We start from the raw sequence: 21,856 nt of genomic DNA, 5'->3' as shown, positions 1-21,856 counted from the left end.
ACGAGGAGGGTTCGAAGACGTCGGTGCGTCCGCTGTCTCGATCAGTGCCCGACCGTGACGACTCGGCGACCTACTGTTCTTCTCTCCCTTTCAACGTCGTGCTGAACTCTGATTGCCGTATATAGGCCTTGCCGACAACTGTACATCTTCCAGCGACCGCCTCACCTGAACGGTACCCGCGCACCTCTATAGAGGCCTTCGCTCGCCGAATCCAACTCTCTCGCCATTCCTGTGTCCGTTCGACCTGTACCCCGCACTGGAGCGACCTGTATCATGGTGCGTCACGATAAGTATCGCGACCCGAGGCGCGGCAGCTGATCCTCCATCTCACTCTCCGCGAACAGCCTACCATCCTCTCCCTCCCCGCCGAACTCCTCTCATCCATCTTCACCCCTCCGCCTTCCCTCCCCTCGCTCTCTCCTCCGCCGCACAATCCCTCAAAGCCCGCCGAAACCCTCTCGACTCCCCTGCGTCTCTCGCCCTCCTCCGTGCCGATCTGTCGCGTGCTCGAACCGTTTGCGAGGGAGAATGCGTGGAGGTTCGTGCAGGTGAAGGGGTTGGAGCGTTTGGTGAAGTTGGGAGAGGCGATTGAGAGGGGAGATGTGAAGGAGGAGACGTGCAGGCGGGTTAAGGGTGTTGAGGTCATTTCCCCTGGCGATAACGTCGGAATATGCGATGCGCACGCGTGTGAGCGCCGATGGACGGCGGTATTTGACGCGCTCGAGGGTGTCGAGGACGTCCACATCGCCCTCCCCGTCACGCAAATCGACCGTCTCCTGTCCTCGCCCAACCTCTGCGCCTCTCGCGCCTTGATCACACCCTCTGCACCTCTCAGTCTCACTCTTACACCCGACTCGCCCAGCTCCTCATCCTCCGCGTACTCCTGGCTCTGCGATACCTCGACCCCTCATACTTCCCGCCTCTCCTTCTCCTCCCTCCGCCACCTGGCTCGCCATTCGAAAGGCGTCCAGAAGCTCGTTATGAAGGGTAGGATGGAGATCAAGGCGCCCGCGGGCGTTGACGGGACAGAAGGGTTCGAGGAGGGAGAGTGGGAGCTAGATGAGGTCGAGGTGGAGAGCGAGCCGCATGCTGCTGGTGCGTTGCTGCTTCACAAACTGTCTCGTCCAGCGAAGTCCTGCGCGATCTGCCGTGCTGACAAGTGGAGTTGGGCGTATCTCGCACAGGCTTCTCCGCCTTCCTCTCGGCACCCGCATCACTCAAGTCGCTCAAGCTGCGTACAGCGTTCACGACCGAACCGACGACTGTCTGCTCGGCCATCCCTCCGCGAGCAAGAGCCTCGCTCGAGACGTTTGTCTGGGAGACGAGCGGGTATCTCGCTGTGAGTCTCGCTTTCCGCTGCTTCGGAGTTCAATGGTATTCCACCGGTGGAGTCGTAGCTGAGAAAGGCTTTGAGTGGCTCGCAGCGCGACCTCGACACCTCCTTTGCCCTCTACCCCTCCCTCCGCTCCCTCACACTCCGTTCCTCCTCTTCCGCCCTCCTCTTCACGCCAGCCTTCTTTCAATCCCTTCGGTCGCTCCAACGCCTGGAACACCTCGCCCTCCACGGTCCGCGCGCCAGAGACGCTGCCGAGACGTGCGAGATGGTTGCGGAGTGGGTTGAGAGTCTGTCCTTTGCCGATGCCGAGATAGCGGGAGGGTTCGACGAGGAAGCGGAAGGGACGTCGCCGCTCAAACTGCTCGAGCTTGACGTGTGTAAGCCGGCGTGGCTGAGCAACAAGGTCGCGGTGGATGGAAAGGAACGGCCTCTTTCTCGGGCTGGGGTGTGTCTCCTTCGTCTCCCGCAGCTTTGTAACGAAGTGACTGATGCTCTGGTGCTCTCGCAGGTCCAGGCTAGGCGTCTCGCCGCGGCTTGCGTGAAGCACGGCGTCGTCCTCCAGGGATCCGTCCTCGACCTCGTCTCCGCCTCTTCCCCCGTTCTAGCATGTACACAGTGATCTTGCTGTACTTCTCTCGCAATAGAAGCTTCACTGTTGTTGTCCAAAATCAGCTTCCCCCGCCCGTCCGTCGGCACGACCGCATGGTTGCTCTTTCTCCCTCTTCCTCGCAACCGCTAGATGGTGAGTGAGCAGCATGGTCGTGCTACCTGAGCTACACATAACTCGCCACTGCACCCGGCGGCCGCCCCATCGACCACTTGCGCTTCCCCATCCCCGCTCCATCCTCATCGCCCGTCCCCGCTGACCTCTCGCCAGCGCGCTGCTCTGACGCTGCGAAACCTGCTGCAGACAATGTCGACTCCGGCTTCTGCACTCCAGCCCGCCCAGGCCTTCGTCGACTTTGTCAACAAGGCGGTCACACCATTCCATGCCGTGCACGAGTGTGTCCAGCGTCTCGAGAAGGCGGGCTTCACCCGGTGTGTTTCGCTTCCGTTACGCGTGAAGGAGATGTGCTGACGAGCGCGTTCGACAGGCTCCACGAGCGCGAGTCGTGGGCAGGCAAGCTCTCGCCCGGCGGCAAGCACTTCGTGACCCGCAACCAGTCGTCCATCATCGCCTTCACCATTCCTCCCGCCGACGCGACCAAGACCGGCAAGCCACTGGGCATCTCGGTCGTCGGCGCCCACACCGACTCGCCTCGCTTTGTCGTCAAGCCGGTCTCGAAGCGGGAAAAGGCTGGGTATGCGCAGATTGGCGTGGAGACGTATGGCGGCGGCCTGTGGGTGCGTGAAGCGGTCTCCGCCACGTTGAGCAGTCGCTGATGTTGCCCTGTAGGCTACCTGGATGGACCGTGACTTGGGTGTTGCCGGTGAGTCGCAATCTATGTTCGTTTCTTGTTCCAGCTCACGTCCCGCCCGACAGGTCGCGTAACGCTTGCTGGAGCCGCGGGCAAGGCGAAGCAGGAGTACTCGTCGCACCTCGTTCATGTCCGCAACCCGATCATGCGCATGCCGACCATCGCCATCCACCTCGAGCGCACCCAGAACGACAAGTTCCACTAGTGAGTCCTGCGCGACTCTCATCAGGCAAATCGCTGACGAATGCATCTCACAGCAACCCGGAGACGCAGCAGGTTCCGATTGTGGCCTTGGCGAGCAAGGAGCTCAACCGCGCCTTCGTCGAAGAGAACAACTCATCCGCCGAAGTCTCGTTCGCCGACCCGCTCGACATCTCCAGCCACCACCACCCTATCCTCCTTCACACCTTGGCGCGCGAGTTGAGCGAGCAGATTGGCGAGCAGATCACGCCGGCGCAGATTCACGACTTTGAATTGAGCTTGTTCGATTGCCAGCCGGCGACGATTGGCGGAGCGCTGGTGCGTCCCCAACGATGGCCATAACATACTCTTTCGCTGACCTGCTCGATCGCAGAACGAGTTCATCTTCGCTCCTCGCGTCGACAACCTCTTCTCCTCCTTCGCCGCTGTCGAAGCCCTCGTGCTCTCCGCCTCCTCCTCCGCTCCTTCCGACGGCCGCGTGTCCATGATCGCCCTCTTTGACAACGAGGAAGTCGGCTCAGTCTCCGCGTACGGCGCCGAGTCGAACTTTATCGAGTCGGTCTTCGAGCGGGTGTCGGTCGCGTTCAAGGCGGAGGGTGAAAGTGAGGCAGAGGCGTATCAGCGCACGATGGCGTCTTCGTACCTTCTCTCGTGCGTTCGCTCTCAGCTTCCGCTTTCAGGCCCTGCTGACTCTCGTCTTTCGGCAGAACCGACGTCGGCCACTCCGTTCACCCCGGCTTCACCGACAAGCAGTGCGTTCTCGTCTTTGTCCTCGCTGTCTCGAGTGCGTTGCTAACGCCCACATACAGCGAGGAGAACCACAAGCCGCTCATCAATTCGGGCATCGCCATCAAGACCAACTCGAAGCAGCGTTACGCGACGACTTCCCAGACGGTCTTCCCACTCCGACGCGTTGCTGCTGAGGCGCAAGTACCGCTCCAGGAGTATCTGGTGCGGAACGACATGGCTTGCGGATCGACAAGTGCGCTCCTTTTTCTCTCTCGCTTCGGATCTCGCTCAGCCTATGACGGTCATGCCGCACAGTCGGCCCCCTTGTCTCCAAAATCGGTCTGCGAACAGTCGACATCGGCGCGCCCATTCTCAGCATGCATTCGTACGTCCAGCGCGCAACCTCGTCCCGTCCGCATCTCGCTGACCGCTTCTTCCCACCCAGGATCCGCGAGATGGCCGGCGTCAAGGACGTCAAGCATCTCATTGACCTCTTTGAGAAGTTTTTTGAGCGCTTTGGCGTCCTCGACACGCTTGCCGAGACGGTCGACTAGATGACTTTTTCAACCTGGAACAGCGAAACCTTGCAGCAGTACTCGCCGGCTCAATCGTCTGGTCTCCTTCAGCGACGTTCTATGCTCTGCGTCGGCGTGCAACTGAGGCTGTCGCTGCCCTTCTCGTCGAAGGCCGCCTTCGAATGTCTGCGCTGTTCGCCCTCCTCCGCCTTCGCCTCCGACACTGTGTCGCTTCGATTCGCCATTCGGACGACCAAAAGCATACGAGCCCGGCGCCTACTTAACTTACGTTTCACCGACGCCTCGCTTGTTGCGTCGACTTTGCGAAAATCGCCACCCTTCGCTGACGCAGCCGCTCGGAGACTTGTCCGAACCTTCGGACGCCGCTCACCGACCTCTGCCTTTCCCCTTGCTCTCCTCCTTCACTCTTCATAGACTCTGCCTGTTGCCATAGACCATGTCGCTTCTCTCGCAGCCTGTCACATTCCCTCACTCTGGCTTGACGGCGCCGACGCCGACGCTCAAGTCGGCCATGACCGTGCGTGTCCTCGCGCTTTCTCTCATCTTCACCGATCTGAGCTCACCCGCCACCGCCTGCAGGAGCGCCTGTGCACTTACGACGCCGCGAACCTCGACGAGCGAGGAAAGGTCACGCCCGAGTACATCAAGCTCTACGAAGAATGGGGCAAGGGCGCCATTGGCGTGATCGTGTTGGGCAACCTGCCCATCTCCCGCACCGACCTCGAGGCGCCGAAGAACGCCGTCATCGACGCACGGTCGTCGTGGGACCCGGTTCCGGGCTTGAAGCGCGCGATCGACGCTGCGAAGGCGCATGGCTCGCTCGTTATCGGCCAGCTCACGCACGGCGGTCGCCAGGTTTCTGAGGAGGTCAACAAGGTGAGTGAGCCTGTATCGATGGGCCGACGGACGCAGAAGCTGACGAGCCCGCTTCTCAGAACCCAGTCTCCGCCTCGGACGTCCAGTGCCCTCCTATGGGCGGCATGACCTTCGCCAAGCCCCGCCCGATGACGGTCCAGGAGATCGACGACGTCGTCAAAGCCTTCGGCTACGGCGCCAAGGTCTTGTACGACGCGGGCGCACACGGCATGCAAGCGCACTCGGCGCACGGCTACCTCCTTTCGCAATTCCTCTCGGCGCGCGTCAACAAGCGCACGGACGACTATGGCGGCTCGCTCGAGAACCGCTTCCGGATTGTGCGCCGGGTGTTTGAGGAGGTTCGCCGACAAGTTGCCGACCAGAAGTTCATGCTCTCGATCAAGTGCGTCGCTCTCTTCCGCTTCTCTTTCGACTGACGATGAGTTGACCAGCTCGCTCTCCCAGGATCAACTCGGCGGACTTTGCGGACGGCGGCCTGACGTTTGAAGAGTCGAAGCAGGCCTGCATCTGGCTGGACCAGATCGGTCTCGACTTGATCGAGCTCTCCGGCGGCTCGTACGAGTCGCTCGCGTTCGAGCACAAGAAGGAGTCGACCAAGAAGCGCGAGGCCTTCTTCGTCGAATTCGCCGAGCAGATCCGACCGGCGCTCAAGAACGCCAAGTTGGCTGTCACGGGAGGGTTCAGGACCAAGCAGGCGATGGAACAGGCGCTGAAGGAGCACTCATGCGATGTTGTGGGACTTGCGAGGCCCTTGACGGCGGAACCCTACTTGATCAGGGAGATGATCGAGGGGAAGAAGGACGCCGCGCGGGAGAACAAGGCGGTACGTCGCTTTCCTCCCTTCCTCCTGCAGTCTGTTGCTGACTCTGCACCCCCTCGCAGCCCAACGCCGTCCAGACCGGCACCTCGATCGTCCAAATCGGCGCCATCGCAACTGGCAAGCCCATCCCCGACTTGGCAGACGAGAAGGTCGTGCAGGAAGTCCTCGCAGTGTTGCAGGGCAAGAAGCCGAAGGAGGACAAGCCTCATCAGGAGCAGGACGTCAAGACTTCGTATGAGAAGAGCGAGAACAAGGGGAAGCTTTAGACGGGCGGGGAGAGGTAGACGTGTAGATATCCTGTAGACTCGAAACGAGCTAGACGCGCTCGCAATACGTATTCGCATTGAGCATCTCCATAGCAGGCGTCGTGTGGCAACGAGAGGTGGAGCGAGAAGGAAGCAGGACGTTGTTGAGCACGCGGTCGAGGAAGTTCACAGCCAACCTCGTCCTCGCAACGCTCGCGACGCAACAGTGTCCCAAAGCTCGGCGATGATGCGAAAGAAGCCTTGAATTCAGGAAAAACTGCTACTGCTTTGGATTGTTTGATTCGAGTCGATGCGAGATGGCCGATCCTCCGTTTGCCCTTCAGTCCGTCAAGCGTAAAGGCGCTCATCGTCCGCCGTGGCCCGACTTGCCGGCGTTGGCGCCGTGTGCGGTCTGGTACGAGCCGGAGCTGCGCGAGGAGAGCGTGTCAGCTATTGTCTGGAGCCCGCCTGCCGCCTTCTCGCCACTCGAGACGGCACGACGATACGCATTCGCATGCAACGGGAACGTACCGCTGGTCGTTCGTTCCGGCCCACTGGTGCGGCGTGTTGCTCGAGACGATCCTGCCCTTCTCAAGGACAATCTGGACAATCTCGTCCTCGTTCGTGGTCGAGAAGATGTTCTCGAGTTCCTGCTTGCTGGCGCGGCTCAAGACTCCCTGCGAGCCTTGGCCCGTGTGGAAGACGTCGAACGAGTCGACGACTTCGACGAGGGGGATGGAGCTGTGTGCGGAACGGAACGAGCGAGCGGAGGTCAGGAACTGGTCGCGGATTGATCGCAACGTCGAAAGGGTTCGTGGGTGGTCAAGATGGCGTCGATGCGAGGAGCAGGAGAGGTGGAAAAATTGCTGGGCGTCGTGGGAGGGTGGGTCGGGGAGGGGGAGTGACGAGGTGGGGAAGAGGAGAGCGTACCGGTCTGCGCGGAGGAGTGAACGAGTGTTAGCGACGAGCAAGAGTTCAGTGGAACGAAACAGCACGCACCACCGCCCCTCCACTTCTCAGCAGCTGTGTGAGCGAGACGGACGACGGGGGCACGCGACGTGGACGAAGGTCAGCGGGGTGGACAGCAGCGACGACAGCGATTGTGGCGGCGTCTATGCGACGACGCAGTGACTGGCAAGAGCTGCACGCACCCGCAACGTCTCCAAGGATGATGATAAACTCGTCGGTACTCATCGAGTCGGGCTTGTAGACGGCCTGCGAAGCGAGGGGGTCAGCCTGGCGCTCCTCGAGTTTCTCCTAAGCGTCCCTACCTTGTGGAAGGAGTGCATGTTGGTGTTCGGGTAGTCGTTTGCGAGTGTTGTGGTCTTGTGAGCGAGCGAGGAGAGGAAAGCGGGCGAACCGAGGGAGCGATCTCGTCTACGTCATGTCCAAATCCCCCTGTTCCGCGTGCTTGTCTCTTCTCGACACCCTACTCGACGCTATGCACACGCCAGTCTTTGTTCCACTGCGAACGGTCAAGTGGACGACGAGAACGGGCGAACGAGGGTCCTGCGACGAGGACGACAACTCGCTCACAACGTCGAATACAAGGCTGAATACAACTCGAGTGTATTGAGGGAATACAAAAGCTTAACCGCCACTCCTGCCCAACTTGGGCGGTGTCGCGAGTCGACGTCCTCGCGAATTCTCCTCCGCCGCTCTTCCCCCCGTCGTGTGCTGCCGCTGTTCCCCTGCTTGCTGTTCTCGTCAGTCGACACTGCGCACGCACAACTCGCAGCCACACCGGAATCCCCGGTCGACCCGCTCGCGCCTCGCCATCCGGCCGACATCTCGCTCAAGCAGGCGGCAACCCTCCCTCTCTCGCCACACACGCACACAGACGACACGAGCACGCGGGCAGTACGAAAAGAGAGAACGTAGGAGCCCACCCAGGCCACCAGCCACCCGCCTCGAGCCCGTCGTCGGGTCCTCCGCCTCGCGCCAAACAACCTTCCCTCTTTGGCCACCTCTCGCCTGTGGACGCCCCGTGTGGACAGAGGCATGCACCGACGACCGTCCCCGCTCAGGGTCGACACGCACTTGCACCCGGCACTCGTCCACGACGCGCTCTCGCACGCGCGCAGACCCCGCAGCAGCACCCTCACAGAGCTCGACGAACACTCGCCCGCACCGTGGCGCGCTGACGAGAACGGCGCAGACGACGCAGTAGAGCACGACGCGTGGAGTCGGAGGCAGCGGAGGGCGAGCGGGTCGGGCGCAGGGACAGATGCGACGGCGGCCGACTTGCTGTACCCGCTGAGGGGAGCGAGGCGCGATGGCAGCGGGAGCACGACGAGCCTGCTCACCGCGTCAGGCAGCGCGAGCGACTCGGCGTACGGCACTCTCGACGAGCTCGACAGCGACGCGCCCGACGCCGACGCCGACCCCCTCTGCGAGTCGCCCCTTCCGGCCGAACACGACGAGCGAGCGGCCGCATGGCGCCAGCGCGTCGCAGAGTCGTTCCGTGCGCGGTCCGAACGACGAGTGCAGGCTGCGCTCGACTCGCGCGGGTGGAAGGTGGCCGAGCAGGAGCAGGCCGACGGGGCGTACTGGCGGCGGAAGACGCGCTCGCTCGAACGCCGCCTCCTCGAGTCGGTCCAGTCGTCGCCCGACGTCGGACAAGAACCAGTATTCGCGCTCGACGTCGCCTACGACGCCGACTCGTCCTTCGACAGCCTCGACTCGCTCTTCTCGCCGCCAGACTCGCTCACGCCGTCGACTTCGGCGTCCAGCTCCCGCTCCTCGCCCGAGCCGAGCGAGTGCGGCGAGTCGGATTCGGCGGCTATTCGTCTGTCGCTCCAGCGGAAGAGGCGGAGATTGACGAAGCAGGTGGACGTGGTCGATGCTGCCGCTACTTTCCTCTCGCGACGACACACCCTCCCTCGGCGGAATCGTCCCCGCGAGTCGTCCTTCAAAGTCTCCTTCCCACCGTCGCCGACCAAGCGCAGATCGACTTCGTCCCTCGCTTCGACAGACTCGAAGACCGAGTCTCCAAATCAGCACGAACCCGCGGCGAAACCTCCGACGCTTTCTCCGCCCCTCACTCGGACTATCGTTATCCTCTCCGCCACCATCTCCCTCGCTTCGTATCTCTCGCCCATCCCGCTCGTTACCCCGCTCTCGCCGGTTCCCCTGCGACATGCCGACACGCCCGCGTCTCTCGTCCTCCAATCAGCCAATGCCGCTCTCGCGCCTCTCCTTGCGCAGCCATCTCTCCCAGGTGTCGTGCTCGCCGCAACGACCCTCTTTCTCGCCGCGCGGCTTGAGCGACGGACAACGTCGTTAAGCGCACGGTCGAAAGTTGCGGTGGCAGGAGTCGCTTGGGCAGCGATTGTCGGCGTGCGGGTACTGGCGAGCTGGGTATTCGGACGTGTGCTCGGCTGGGCGCATCCGCAATTCTTTTCTACCCGCGCGATTCACGAGGTTGGAGCAGGTGCGTCTTGCTTTCCTCACCTTCTCGTCCCATCCCAAGGCTCACAGTTTCTCGGGCAGGGCTGGCACCGCTCCTCCTCGCCTTGAACCTCCTCTCGTTCCGTTCTTCGTCTTTCCTCGACGCTGCGCTTCTCGCGGCCAACTTCGTCGTCCCCGTCTCAAAAGGTGGCGCCGGCCTGTGGCTTGGCATCTCCGCCGTTCTCGTCGGACACGTCGGAGCTCTCGTCCTCTCGCTCGTTCGCTTCTTCGCCACCCCGCCCGCGACGTCCGCCAAACCCGCCTCTTCCTCCTTCTCGGTCTCCCACCTCCTCGCACTCGCCCTCCTCCCGACTTTCGCTTTCTACGCCGTCTCCCCCACCCCTTCGCCCATCCAGACCGACCTCGCCTTCTCGCAGCTCCACCCAGAGCAACCTTCGCTCCTCACCGTCCTCCTCATGACCGCCCCTCGGCCCGGCACGCCCGACTTCCTCATCCAAACAGTCGAATCGTGGCTCGGCGCCTTGCCCGACCCTTCCTCGCCTCTCCTCGGCGACAACTCGACCTCTTTCTCGCCTCTCGCCATGCCCACCTCGTCCCGCCTCCGCGTAATCGTCTACACGCACTTTGCCTCGCACCCAATGTTCGAGCTCGCCCAGTCGACTTTCGCCAGCAACCCCAAAGCTGCGCACTACATCGAGTGGCACCGAGATCCTCGAGCGTTCGCTGCGCAGAATCGCCTTGACCAGCGCTTGCATGTTGCGCGAGGGCTCGAGTACGCCGCGAGCGAGGGTGGCGCGTATGTCCTTCTCACCGAGGACGACTTTCCCCTCTGCGAGGACGCGAAGCCTGCGCGCGGAAAGGAGCGGAGCTGGGATAACGCGTGGAAGGAGTTGCAGGCTGCGCTAGTCGCGACGAATGCACGCATGCCCGACCCGTTCGCCGACGCGCCCGACTCGCCACCCGGCCACTGCGGTTTGTTCCTCGCGACAGGCGGGTCGGGGCTCGCGATCCGCTCGTCCATCGCGGCGAGGCTGCCGGCGCTCTTGCTTGGCGACGATGACCCGCATGGCTATGCGCGCGAGGAGGCGGCTGCGAGAGGCGAGATCGTCGTCAAGCGCGAGGGAGAGGGGGCGGACACGCCTGATCTGGTCATCCAGGACTGCTTGCGCGGCAAGCTGCCCGAGTGCGCGGTCTGCGCACCGGGAGTTGGCGGAGCTGAGGGGAGCGCGAGGTTGCCTGGCGGAGTTGTGGGCGAGAGGGTGGGCAAAAGCGGGCTTGCGGGGACTGAGAGGCTGCTGCAGCGGCATCTTGGGTACAACGCGAGCACGCTGCCGGGGAGGAAGTACGGGAGGGAGGAGTGGGCGTGCGGATGGAGGCAGCCTTTCGTGCGTTTCAGCCCTCGCTTCCCTCACGATGATCTGTGCTGACGTCGACTTCGTTGCAGAACGGCGAGCCCGACATCTTGACCGTCTGAGCCCTCGCCGATACATCACCAACAGACACTTATCCGACGTCGACTTCCGCGCACATACACTACAGCGCCCGCATCCTCGCAATCGCCTCCGCAACAACCAACACCTCGCGCTCCCGCCTCGCTTGCCGACCGCGGTCGATGCTGCCCTCGCACAACAGACACTTTCCCTCGTTGTTCCCGCCGTTTGTTCGTCGGCTTTGTTTATCGGTTCACCCCTTTGCTTCCCCTTCCGTATGGTTGTATTCGTCGCTCCTTCTTGGCATCTGCGCAATAGACAGTGTTCCGGCCATCTTTCGATTTTCGCTCCCCCGCTCACCTCGCTTGGACGGCGGCGATGGATCTGCGTTTGTTGCTGCGCTGTGCTCTGCGACCGCGGTTGAGCGACAAGCAATGAAGACGACGTACGCGCATCGGTTCAAGAGCTGCGACAGCGTCTGCGCGAGGAAGTGCGCCTGTTCAGGAAGGTTGCTTGTGGGCGAGAGCGCGGCTCTGGCGAGGCTGGCGATCCCGTTAAGTACGCCAAGGGGCCTCGAACGGGGAGCTGGCGTGCACCCCTTTGCCCGCTGGCGTCGTTCGCTTCCCGAGCCGTCCCGTGGGCTCTTCGCTCCTTGCCGTCGTCCTCCCTCGCCCGCTACAGCTCACAGCGACTCTTGCTTGATCCTCCCGTCTCCCCTGCGACGCCAGACTCGACCTGCACACTGCCGCCAGCCCGCCTGGTTCCATTTCTCCAGACGCAGAGCGCACCGCCTTCCTCTTCGTTCCCACCCTCCAGCCTCGTCTCCTGCCGCCGCAACTAGCGACTCAGGCTACGCAGACACACTTCAGCACAATGTCGTTCAAGGCAGACGAGCGGCGCAGGTCGTCGGGGACGAGCAGGCTTGCTCACGCGATGGGAAATGCCCTGCGACGAGTCTCGCTCGTGCGAAGGCCCTCGTCCGAGAACACGACGCCGACGAGTAGCGCACTGGGCGACGGAAAGAGGCAAACGGACCAGCTGGACCGACCGAAACCCGGTCACATCGCGAGGAAACCCTCCGTCGACACCGTCACGAGCAGGTCGAGCGTCTCGAGCTTGCAGGCGCCGACGTGCAAGCTGAACAGCTCGAGTCCTGCGTCCGAGCTGCCCAAGACCTGGGAGGAGTGGAACTTTGCGTACGCCAACGGCTTCATCGACTTTGACGACCCTCCTCCTCCTCCCTCCGACCTCCGCACGTCCGAGTTCGTCACCTCGACCGGCCAATTCCGCGCGCCCTTCCCTCTCAACGAGACCAAGCGTCAACGAGCAGTCGACTCGATCGGCCTCTTCAACCACCCGTCGAAGAAGGCGGCTCGGAGGGGATCGACAAAGGACCCGCTCAAGCCTGCATCGCCTGCGCCGCCTTCCTACCCCGAACCCGACGGCGACAAGTCGCCAAAGTACGAGGAGGCGGTCGGCGAGGCGATCAAGCGGCACGAGGGACCCGTCTATCCTGCCCTGAAGAAGCTCGCCGAGGAGGCCAAGCAACGTTTCGGCGTCGATGCGACGACCGTCTCGCTCATGGACCGCGACAAGCAGGTCTTCCTTTCGGACGAGACGTGCGAGTTCTTGCAAGAGCGCGACGACGTTCCTCGAGAGCGTGCGACCTTCTCCTTCTTCTCCCCGTTCGTTCTTGCGCTGACAACCCTTCTACCGCAGTCACGGCCTGCAGTCACGCGATGTTGAAGGCGTCGACGGGGACGAAGGACCCTCTCGTTATCCTCGACTTTGGGCAAGACTGGCGCTTCGAGAAGGTGGGTCTCCTGCGATGATCTCGTCCGAGGCTTCCTCTGACTGTCAGATCTCGACAGAACGGCTTCGGCGCGTACAGCAAGGGCTTCTATGCAGCTGCACCAATCATGCTGCCCGCCTCGCTCGGCGACGACAATGGCGCCTATCCCGGCGGCATCTTCTGTTTGCTCGGCGAGAAACCTCGAGTCAAGTTCAGCGAGGACGATCGGCGCGAGCTTCAAGAGATGGCGGACAAGGCATCGAACGAGATCAAGCGCTTCGCCGAAGAGCAGCGCGAGGAGCGCTGGCAGGAGCTGTCGAAGAAGCGCGGCGACTTTGCGCGACGGAACAAGCTCGCTCGTAAGGTCTCGTCGCAGCAGCAGAACCTCGACACGGTCGTCGAGATGCCTACGCCGCCTCTCACGCCTACGATGTCGATGCTCGACTTGACGGACACGGCGGAGGACGAGTTGTTCGCCCAAGCAGACTCGGAGCGCGAACCGAGAAGGCCTTCGCTCGTCGAGTCAATCGGCTCGAGCGCCTCGCTCGGTGACTTGCGCGCGACGTCGAACATGCCGGTCTTTGGCGCGCGAGCGGACAACCTGTCGGGCGTCCTTGCTACTCCCGCCGACAACGTCCCGCCTGAGGTCGGCTCCGTCCTCGACCTCTCGACGCAGCTCGTCGCCGAGTCAATCGAGATCGACTTTGCCTACGTTGTCTCCGTCGATCTCGCCTCTCGCTCCGCCAAACCCGTCCGCCTTCTCTCGTCGTACGGCACGCCCATCCCTCCTCCGCTCTTCTCCCTCGACGCGCACATCGAGGCTGCCAACTCGCCCCAAGCGTCGGTCCTCTACGTCAACGACGACGCTCAAGTCCTCGACGGCGACTTCTCAACTGGTCTCGTCGTCCGCATCGGCAAGAAGGGGAACACGGGGTACCTCCTCGGATGCTTTGCGGAAGACAGTCGGCGCGTCTTCAATACGGAGGACCTGCTCTTCGCCCGCAGCTTTGCGCGCGACCTCGCCAAGTACCTGCCGGACCTGTAAGGGCTGCGAGGGGGTGTGGACGCACTGAAGGAGGAGGACGGAGGAGTCGGAATCATGCCCTCGCTGGCCCAAGCATTTCTTTTTCGTACCCACGTGTTGTTGCTTCGCATGCATTACTACCTTACATTTGACCACTCTCAAGCCAGAGTACGAGCCTCGCTGTCCATCCTCGTCGTCGCCGCACAGCTCCCTCACCGTCCAAGCCTCGCTCTTTCGGCTTGCGGGTTTGCTCCTTGTTCATTACTCGCCAGTCAACGCCGTCAGACGCCTGCACTACCGCAGCGACGCGACCGTTTCCACCTTGTCTCCCCACTCGCCGCACTTCCACCTCGCGTCGTTCCTCCACCCGTCGCCATGCCCACAGACCGACTGCGACCACGAGCAATGCTCAGAATGCTGCTAGCACTGCTACTCGTGTCAGCGAGCGCACCAGGGTTGCTTGCGGCCGCAAAGGGAGGGTCACCAGCGTCGGGGTCTGGAGGAGGAGGAAAGGGGGCGGCAGTGAGCCTGCGGGCCAACACGGAGAAGACGGTGCCGCTGCGGACACACTCTCTGTACGCTCCGTACGTCGACTCGGACCTGCAGAACCGCTGGTTCGACTTTGGCGGCTCGACCATCATCAACACGAACAAGCACGTCCGGCTCACGCAGGACAGGCCGTCGCAGTCTGGATGGCTGTGGTCGCGACTCGCACTCGCGCCCAACTCGTTCGAGGTCGAGTTCGAGTTCCGTGTCGACGGCAAGAGCAACACCTTGCACGGAGACGGGTTCGCGGTGTGGTTGACAAAGGGGCGCGCTGGGATGGGGCCTGCGTTCGGCAACATCGACTACTGGGACGGGCTGGGCATCTTCTTCGACACTTAGTGCGTGCCGGTCGCCGCTCCCTTCTCTGTCGGCGAGAGACTCGCTTTTCTGACCGTCCCTTCCCTCGCAGCGCCAACTCGCGGCATTCGTACTCTTTCCCTCGCATCTACGGCATCATGAACGACGGCACCAAGTCGTACGACGTCGGGAAGGACGGCCAGGGTCAGGAGATTGGCGCTTGCTCGGTGCGTTTGCACATCGCGAAACACCTTCTAGACCGTCGCTGACCCGTTCGGGCTGCAGATCGACTTCCGTCGAACAGACGTGACGGCTAAGGCGCGCATCACCTACTTCAAGGGCCGCTTCCTCGAGGTGAGTAGTTCTGGCCGGTTTTTCGCGATTCGAGCGAGTGACTGACCTCTTTCCGCCCTCGCAGCTCGCCATCCAGCACGCCAAGTGGGACGAGTGGACGACGTGCTTTGCGGTCGAGGGCGTCGAGCTGCCCTCACAGCCGTTCTTGGGCTTCTCGGCCGTCACAGGCGATGTCAGCGGTGCGTCCAGTCGCTTTTCGAGTCCAGGCTGAGCCTTCTTACAGGCGTCTCTTCTCGCAGACAATCACGACATCATCTCTATAACGACGTCGAACGGTGCGCCCTACACTTTCGGATGCTCGCCGTTGAGCTGCGCTGACCATCCTTGCCCTTACAGTGGCTTACCACGCCGCCTCCGCTTCAGCCGTGCGCCTGTTCTCCATGCAATCGCTACCAGGTCACACTGACATACCTTTCCCTCGCAGAACTCCCCTCCGCCCAGACGCGGCGTCCCCGGCGCATCCTTCTTCTCCTCGCTCTTCCGCATCCTCAAGTGGGTCTTCCTGCTCGTCGTCGTGGTCGTAGGTGTCATGGCATTCCGTGGACGCAAGGCGGCGAGGAACGCGAAGCGGTTCTGAGCGGCGGCAGACGGGGAGGCCATTGCAATCGCAACATCGACGATACCCAGCCTTGCGTGCTCGCTCGCGCTCGCGGCGGAGAGAACAGCTTGTTGCACCGACTACTCCTCAACACCCAGTTCCTCCAACACCTCCTCAAGCGCCTCCTTCGCAAGCGGGATCCACACCCACTCTCCACCCTCTTCCGCCTGTCCATCCTCGTCGTCATTGACGCCTTCAATAATCTCAGGCGCCTGATTCGAGCTGCGCACGACGCCGTGATCTTTGAATTCGGAGAGGAAGCCGTCGACTTGGTCGCGGTGGGTTGCGATGAGCTCGTCTGTGGCTTTCTCCTTGAGCCTGTCCAGGTGGGAAGCGTCAGTGTGCGCTCGACCGGATTGGGAGGTGAGGAACGCACGAAGCAAGCGTCATAGCGACAACAGGCGCCTTCTCCGCCTCCCTTCCAGCCGCTGCGCCGCCAGTCAACCGCATCGCCCTCTCCACCTCACGGGGCAAACTCTCAGCCATCTTGACCTGCTCCTGGCCAAGGAGGTTGAACAGCCGCTTCGCGCGGTCTGTGACGCTTGCGAGGACGTGAGTTGCGGATTGTGCGAGGGAGGAGGCTGTTGGATCGAGTGAGGAGGAGAGGGGTGGATAGATGGATGGTGGAAGGAGGTGCGAGAGCGTGCCGAGAGAGGCGACTTCGACGTCGTAGGGAAGGAGGGTGGAGACGTCGTAGTGTAGGAAGGTGAAGGCGCGGAAGGAGAGGCTGAGGTCCGCTGCTTCGGCGCTCGTCTCGGCTGAGGGAGTCGTGGGAGGTCGTGCGGTAACGAATGCGGTAGGGAACATGAGTGATGCGCGGACGTGGTCCACTGAGGCGACGAGGTGGATGTGCGATTGCGCGGCAAGGAGGGCGAGAAGCGAGATGTTTTTGGGCAGGCGGAGGGAAGGGCCGTCGAGCGAGTGGATGACGAGGAAAATGGGTTTGAATGCCGGATGAGCCTTCGCTGCGGCTTGTATCGACGCGCAAAGACGGCGGACGCGGGACTCGAGAGCAGAAACGGTTCGGGCGGTCGAGTAGGCCGTCGAAGCCTTCCCCTTGCCCTTCGCCTTAGCCGGCGCCGCGATTCTCCGCCTCTTGCGCGGACTCGCAACCTCCTCCTCGTCCTCCTCGTCCGCATCCTGCCCACCCTGAGCCCTGACCAAGTCCTCGAGAGCCGTGACAAGGTCGACGAGAGTAGCGGCCGTGTCGAAGCCGTTAATCACGACCACGTTTCCGCGCGTCCGTGCCTTCTCCGCAAACGCATTCAGCACCGTACGTTTGCTCCCCACTCCGCCCAAGAGGATATTGAAGCCTTGGTCCATCTCCCACATCCACCGCGAGAACCGCTCCTTCGCCCGCTGAACCCGCACCTGGCTCGCCTCGCGCAGTGCGTCAAATCCAGCACTCAGCGCCGCATCGAACTTGCGCAGCGCAGCCTGGTACGTAGCGGTGGTGAAAGCGGGGTCGATCGAGGTCGAGAGGAGCGTGTCGGTCGTCCTGCTCGTCTGGGTCGAGTAGAGCATGTACGCGTCCCCTGCAGAAGCAGTCACGAACGTAGCAGGCCCATCGTCGTCCCTGTACGCGTCCTCGCCGTCTGACCCGTCCGAGTCGCCTGTCGGCGCCGTGTTGCGGGACCGTCGTTTGGCGGGAGAGGGAGAGGGAGCGTCGGTCGCCTTTCGCTTGCCTTTGGCCTTGGCAGACGGCTTCGAAGGCGTCTTTTTGGGCGTGGAAGCAGCCCTGGCTTTGCGAGGTGGCATGGCGAGCGAGTGGGCGAAGGTCAAAAGGGCGAATGTCAACGGGGAGGAGAGATCATCCCTCTCGAGGAGCTTATAGCGACGGTAGAACGTCTTTCTGAAGCGTTACAGTAGGTACGAGGGGCCAGCTTGTCCAGCGAGGCCAGGGAAAGCGGGAAGACTCTCTCGAGTTTCTTTTCTACAAAGTCGGCGCTTGCAAAGTCTCGTCCTCCACCAAGACGATGTCGTTGTTACCTTGTCGTTCTTGGTGTCGAACCCTGCGAACGGGCAGCGGTCGGAATCCGGCTTGACGACGTGAAGCGCGGGTAGCTGAGGAGGAGGAGGGGAAGACTTGCCGCCGTCTGTTCCCGCATTGCAAACGCGACATTCCGAACAGTTAGAGTCGCTGAACGTCAGTTGGACGCTGACAGCGGACAGCAATACATAAGCAAGCCGGCGAGAAGACGAGCGAGAGACGGAGGAAAAAGCAGAGGCGAAGCAAGGTGCCGAGCGGTCTCGGCGTGCATACCATCGTCGCCGAGCCAGAACATCTCCTGCTGGAGCGTCAGGGTTCAGCGGCGAAGCGGGCCAAGTCGAACGGGAGCCTCCATCGTTGCGAGGATCTGCTCGCCTTTCGCCGAAGGAGACGATCCGTACGATCCTGCTCCGTTCCCGTTGCCCGGCGTCTGCGACGCTTCTTCCCGCCATCACTATGCTTGTGTCGACCCGCTCACGACGCTGGACAGGCGCTGCAGGCTCGGCGACCGTGTGCGAAGGCAGTTCCCGGCTCCAAGACGGGGAAGCGGAGCAGACGACAGACGTCGACAAGCTCGCCTGAGGATGGACGGCTGCCAGCGGGTGTCGACGAGCTCGTGGGGAGAAGCCGCAGAAAGCGGAGCCAGGCGTCTGCGGGTAGGAGCGCCGGAGGTTAGGAGACTCAGGGCTTGTCCAGCAGAACGTCGCACTTCGCCGTCCGTCGCGCAACGTCCGCCGACGCAAGACCACGACTAGGACGAGTCCTCCGTCGTCTGCTGACCTTGGGCGCTGTTTTTCCAAAACCCCGCCCGGGTCCCTTCGAGTCTGCTGGACGGCCCTGGCTCGCTGCCATCGCGGAACAGCAGATTAGATGGGACCGTCTCGAGCGTCAAGACGACGGTGCTTAGCAGTCCTCCGTCGAGAAGCGGAGGCGGACAGAGACTCCTGTCGAGGGAGGAAGACAAGCGACAGAGCATCCTCCGCTCGCGCGAGCCCTGCTCCTTCTTGCCCCGTCCGTCTCCCTTGCTAAGGCTTCTATGTTTGTCGTGGATCCCTGGAGTGCGAGAGCTGACACCCGCCTCGCCGTCACTGCTCCTCCGCGTTGCCAGATCCGGTTGTGCGACTGTTCTCCCTCTTCGCCTCCCTCTTTCCTGCAGACTGCCTCCCCGGCAGGTCTGAGCGGTGTCGCTGGCTTCGTCCATCGTGTTCCTGCAGCGGCACACTGGATTCTCCGACACGTTTCATCTGCTGCTGGAGTCTTCCCGCGGTGTGCGCAGACGCAGGACGGAGACGAAGCGGGACCGGCAGCGGATGAAGCAGGCGCAGGCAAGGCTTCGCGCAGGCAGTGAGAAGCAGCAGGTTGCAGGCTGAGCAGGAGGAGCAACGGAATGAAACGGACGATCTCTTCGTCGCCTCGCGGAGCAAAGTCGCCCGTCTGAACCTTCATCACGCTCGCCCTTTGTCGTGCTTGGACGCATCCCTGACTGGACGTACCCCTTCTCGCGCTCACACACACACGGGGGTTGTGCGGTGGCCTCGCGCATCGCATCCATGTTCCCGCCGATGCGACAATCTGCCGGCCGACAACTGCAGATCCCGTATGAGCTGCCCAGGCCGCCTGCTTTCCCGCGCGTTTCGTTGGACGACCTCGAGCTGGACGAGGATTTGGCAGACTCGAAGGCGCCGCTCGAGTTCGTGCTATCCGTTATGCGCAACATGGGTGAGTTCTCCTTCCGACCTCTCTGCTTGATCGTCTCCGTCTGACCTTGTTTCCTCTGCAGCGGCAGACCTCTTGCAAGCTAGCGAGTCCTGCGAAATCCTCGACGAACCGCCCATCGTCGACGAAGCCACGCAAACCTCCTTCTTCCGCTGCAAACCTCCGCCCGCTCATCTTCCCACACCGACCCATATCCTCGAACTCGACTTCTCCGACACCGGCGAACGATATACGACGCCCGTACACGGCCTTCTTTGGGCCTGCCAGTCTCCCAAACTCTCCCATCTCAGCCGCCGACAAGATCCTCCCTCTTCCGTTGCCTCGACAGATAACTCTCTCTTCCTCCCCCGCGTCTCGCTGAGCATACCCTGTCGACGCGCATGGCCCTTCCTCCATCGCTATCTCTACGACGGCTCCTCAGCGCACCTCCTCGACTCTCTCCTCGCACAACCCCCTTCTCGCGCTTCGACTGCCCAAGCCAACGCGCACGAGCAGCACCTCGCGCGACTAGAACGGATACGAGAAGTCTGGCTGAACGCGGTCAGCCTCGAGTTGAGCGACCGACAGCTGTGGGAGACGCTGCAGAGAGCGTGGGATGTGGTTATTGCTGGACTGGGGGAGGTTGCGCGGGCGAGACCTGCAGCGATTGCGGTACCTAGCGAGGATGATGAAGAGACTTCCGGAAGACAAGGAGAGGAGGACCCTGCGGCAGACAAGACTGGAGCGGAGGCAGACGCAGGAGGCTGAGTTGCAATATCCGAGCAGTACAACACGCAGGGCAAGACGACATGTAGGAGGGGGAGAGAAATCAGAAAGGGCTGTCAAGGGCTGCGAGGAGGCTTGGGTCTATCGAGGTGATTGAGACGTCCAGATAGTTCTCCGAGCGCGCGGCGCAATCTGTACCAAAGTCGGAGCTGATGGAGCTGGCACTCAGAGGCGGAGTGAGGTATGTCCGCTCGAAGCGAGTGTACGGGTTCGGCGGCTCGAGATCGACGGGCGCAACGGTGGTGAAAGGAGTGAGGACAGGGAGAGGAGGCTGGAAAGGGTCGCTGCGGTACTCGGCGGGCGGCGTCGGGAGCAAGGTGGCGAAGGAATTGGGAGGCTGCGGTGCGGGAGCGAGGTCGAAGTTGGCGTGCCGAAGTGCTGGATAGAACGGGAGGGACGGTTGCGACGGCAGCGGCTGGGTGAACTGTAGGACGTCTGGTGATGGAGACTGGACAGTCGACTCCGGCGGCGAGGGAGGTTGAAGAACGCTGGGGAAGTCGTTCATCCGGTTCAAAGGTGGCACAGGTTGCGAAACCGGTCCCTCCGTCTTCTTGCGACCGGGTCGCTCGCTCTTCTCGCGACGGACGGGGCGGTACACGTAGTCTGCAATCAATGTCAGCGCCATTCCCGTCTCAGGTGAGGACGCTGCTCACCAGGATAAGCCTCTTTGTGCTCCTTCTTCCGCTTTGCGGCCTCCAACTCGTAGTGCCGCCGTACGTCCGGCGCTTCCTCGCGCCACAGCTGACCGACAAGTTTGGCTGTGGGAGGACATCATCAGATGTCTGCTCGTGAAGAGCGAGCGAGGAAGACTCACAGACGTCGGCTTGCGGGAGCTTTGCGAAGGTCTTCGTCGACTTCAGCTCGTGGACCATCGCTGAGCGGTAGCAGATCCAGGCGTTGGCAGGACGGGGCGGCCGATCGCGAGCTGGTGCTGCTCTTGCGCGCTTGTCCTGCGTCGGTGGCGGCGAAGTCGGAGTGTCGTCGACTGCGACCTTCGCGATGCGCCTCTTCCTCCTCGACGTCGTGGGCTGGGCGGTCTCGTCGTCCTTTACAGGTTCGCCGCCGTCGCCAACGACGCCTGTGGACGCCGATAACCCCGCAAGCGTATCAGGTGGGCAGCGCTCAGGCGGAGGTCGAGACGCTCGCGCAGGCCGGAAGAGAAAGCTCGCAGGGTCGTGTGCTGCGTAAGCGAGGTCGGCAGGCGTCGTCGCCAACATGCTGGGGGCGGGCGTAGGGGGTCGAGTAAGATGCAGAGGAGAAAGATCGCTGCAGCAAGAATGACTTCTCCAGGCTGGCCCCGTCCCTCCTCGTGCAGCCCGCAAGCCGGAGTCCGGACCGGTTGCCTTCCCCCAGCCTGCGTACCGCAATCGCTCCAGCAATGGCGTTATTGGACGCCTTGGCGTGAGCCCGTCGGGCTGACGCGAGCGCATCCCGCTCGGCCCGCTACGCTTCGAGCGAGAGGATCGTTCCCGTACGTAAGTTACAGTATGGGTGCATCCCCTCACGCGCGTGGCAGGCGCTGCGGCGAGATCTTCGAATGACAAGCGATTCATTGGACAAAGGGGAACCGAGTCGGGACGAGCAAGCGCGGCAGCGGGAGGTCGTCCGGCGGAAGAGCGGTGGACGTCGAGAACCAGAAAAGTCGTCGCGGGGGGCGGCGCCCCTGCCGCTGCAGAATCGTTCCCAAATGTACGGGTCGATCGATAGTCGGCTGCAAATAGCGCTGTAGGCAGATGAAGGTTGACCCGACGTCGGGGCGGGTCACCCTAATG

General features: G+C 62.5%; 10 protein-coding genes across 10 annotated transcripts; 7 read left to right on the top strand and 3 right to left on the bottom strand.

Annotated features, from left to right (window-relative positions):
* Positions 1-273: 273 nt before the first annotated feature.
* On the top strand, positions 274-1,955 carry RHTO_05572 (uncharacterized protein; the record flags this gene model as incomplete). Its single annotated transcript, XM_016419233.1, has 5 exons — positions 274-276; positions 345-1,095; positions 1,185-1,339; positions 1,425-1,781; positions 1,845-1,955. The coding sequence occupies 5 exons, from the start codon at positions 274-276 to the stop codon at positions 1,953-1,955; spliced, it is 1,377 nt and encodes a 458-aa protein (XP_016269944.1).
* A 120-nt stretch (positions 1,956-2,075) lies between these two features.
* Positions 2,076-4,238, top strand: RHTO_05571 (aspartyl aminopeptidase; the record flags this gene model as incomplete). Its single annotated transcript, XM_016419232.1, has 11 exons — positions 2,076-2,078; positions 2,247-2,374; positions 2,431-2,680; positions 2,733-2,766; positions 2,820-2,958; positions 3,012-3,273; positions 3,329-3,606; positions 3,663-3,707; positions 3,765-3,937; positions 4,000-4,069; positions 4,130-4,238. The coding sequence occupies 11 exons, from the start codon at positions 2,076-2,078 to the stop codon at positions 4,236-4,238; spliced, it is 1,491 nt and encodes a 496-aa protein (XP_016269943.1).
* Positions 4,239-4,656: 418 nt separating this feature from the next.
* RHTO_05570 (NADH oxidase) lies at positions 4,657-6,182 on the top strand (the record flags this gene model as incomplete). The annotated part of the gene is made up of 5 exons (XM_016419231.1): positions 4,657-4,737; positions 4,800-5,096; positions 5,156-5,478; positions 5,541-5,919; positions 5,979-6,182. The coding sequence occupies 5 exons, from the start codon at positions 4,657-4,659 to the stop codon at positions 6,180-6,182; spliced, it is 1,284 nt and encodes a 427-aa protein (XP_016269942.1).
* Positions 6,183-6,525: 343 nt separating this feature from the next.
* On the bottom strand, positions 6,526-7,450 carry RHTO_05569 (RNA binding protein; the record flags this gene model as incomplete). Its single annotated transcript, XM_016419230.1, has 5 exons — positions 6,526-6,589; positions 6,693-7,095; positions 7,161-7,184; positions 7,313-7,376; positions 7,433-7,450. 5 exons carry the CDS (start codon positions 7,448-7,450, stop codon positions 6,526-6,528), a joined length of 573 nt encoding a protein of 190 aa, XP_016269941.1.
* Positions 7,451-8,162: 712 nt separating this feature from the next.
* RHTO_05568 (uncharacterized protein) lies at positions 8,163-11,046 on the top strand (the record flags this gene model as incomplete). The annotated part of the gene is made up of 3 exons (XM_016419229.1): positions 8,163-9,594; positions 9,654-10,957; positions 11,017-11,046. 3 exons carry the CDS (start codon positions 8,163-8,165, stop codon positions 11,044-11,046), a joined length of 2,766 nt encoding a protein of 921 aa, XP_016269940.1.
* Positions 11,047-11,875: 829 nt separating this feature from the next.
* Positions 11,876-13,839, top strand: RHTO_05567 (uncharacterized protein; the record flags this gene model as incomplete). The annotated part of the gene is made up of 3 exons (XM_016419228.1): positions 11,876-12,662; positions 12,722-12,816; positions 12,874-13,839. The coding sequence occupies 3 exons, from the start codon at positions 11,876-11,878 to the stop codon at positions 13,837-13,839; spliced, it is 1,848 nt and encodes a 615-aa protein (XP_016269939.1).
* A 354-nt stretch (positions 13,840-14,193) lies between these two features.
* Positions 14,194-15,592, top strand: RHTO_05566 (lectin, mannose-binding 2; the record flags this gene model as incomplete). The annotated part of the gene is made up of 7 exons (XM_016419227.1): positions 14,194-14,702; positions 14,774-14,888; positions 14,947-15,015; positions 15,080-15,194; positions 15,255-15,290; positions 15,352-15,380; positions 15,440-15,592. 7 exons carry the CDS (start codon positions 14,194-14,196, stop codon positions 15,590-15,592), a joined length of 1,026 nt encoding a protein of 341 aa, XP_016269938.1.
* Positions 15,593-15,693: 101 nt separating this feature from the next.
* RHTO_05565 (origin recognition complex subunit 2) lies at positions 15,694-17,371 on the bottom strand (the record flags this gene model as incomplete). The annotated part of the gene is made up of 2 exons (XM_016419226.1): positions 15,694-15,931; positions 15,990-17,371. 2 exons carry the CDS (start codon positions 17,369-17,371, stop codon positions 15,694-15,696), a joined length of 1,620 nt encoding a protein of 539 aa, XP_016269937.1.
* Positions 17,372-19,153: 1,782 nt separating this feature from the next.
* RHTO_05564 (uncharacterized protein) lies at positions 19,154-20,066 on the top strand (the record flags this gene model as incomplete). The annotated part of the gene is made up of 2 exons (XM_016419225.1): positions 19,154-19,322; positions 19,384-20,066. 2 exons carry the CDS (start codon positions 19,154-19,156, stop codon positions 20,064-20,066), a joined length of 852 nt encoding a protein of 283 aa, XP_016269936.1.
* Positions 20,067-20,127: 61 nt separating this feature from the next.
* Positions 20,128-21,301, bottom strand: RHTO_05563 (protein of HMG superfamily; the record flags this gene model as incomplete). Its single annotated transcript, XM_016419224.1, has 3 exons — positions 20,128-20,687; positions 20,738-20,842; positions 20,899-21,301. 3 exons carry the CDS (start codon positions 21,299-21,301, stop codon positions 20,128-20,130), a joined length of 1,068 nt encoding a protein of 355 aa, XP_016269935.1.
* Positions 21,302-21,856: the final 555 nt, after the last annotated feature.

The sequence above is a fragment of the Rhodotorula toruloides genome (genome assembly GCF_000320785.1).
Source record: "Rhodotorula toruloides NP11 unplaced genomic scaffold Scaffold34, whole genome shotgun sequence".
NCBI classification, from domain to species: Eukaryota; Fungi; Basidiomycota; class Microbotryomycetes; order Sporidiobolales; family Sporidiobolaceae; genus Rhodotorula; species Rhodotorula toruloides.
Note: the sequence above shows the minus strand (reverse complement) of the source record. Positions and strands in the feature narration are given on the sequence as shown.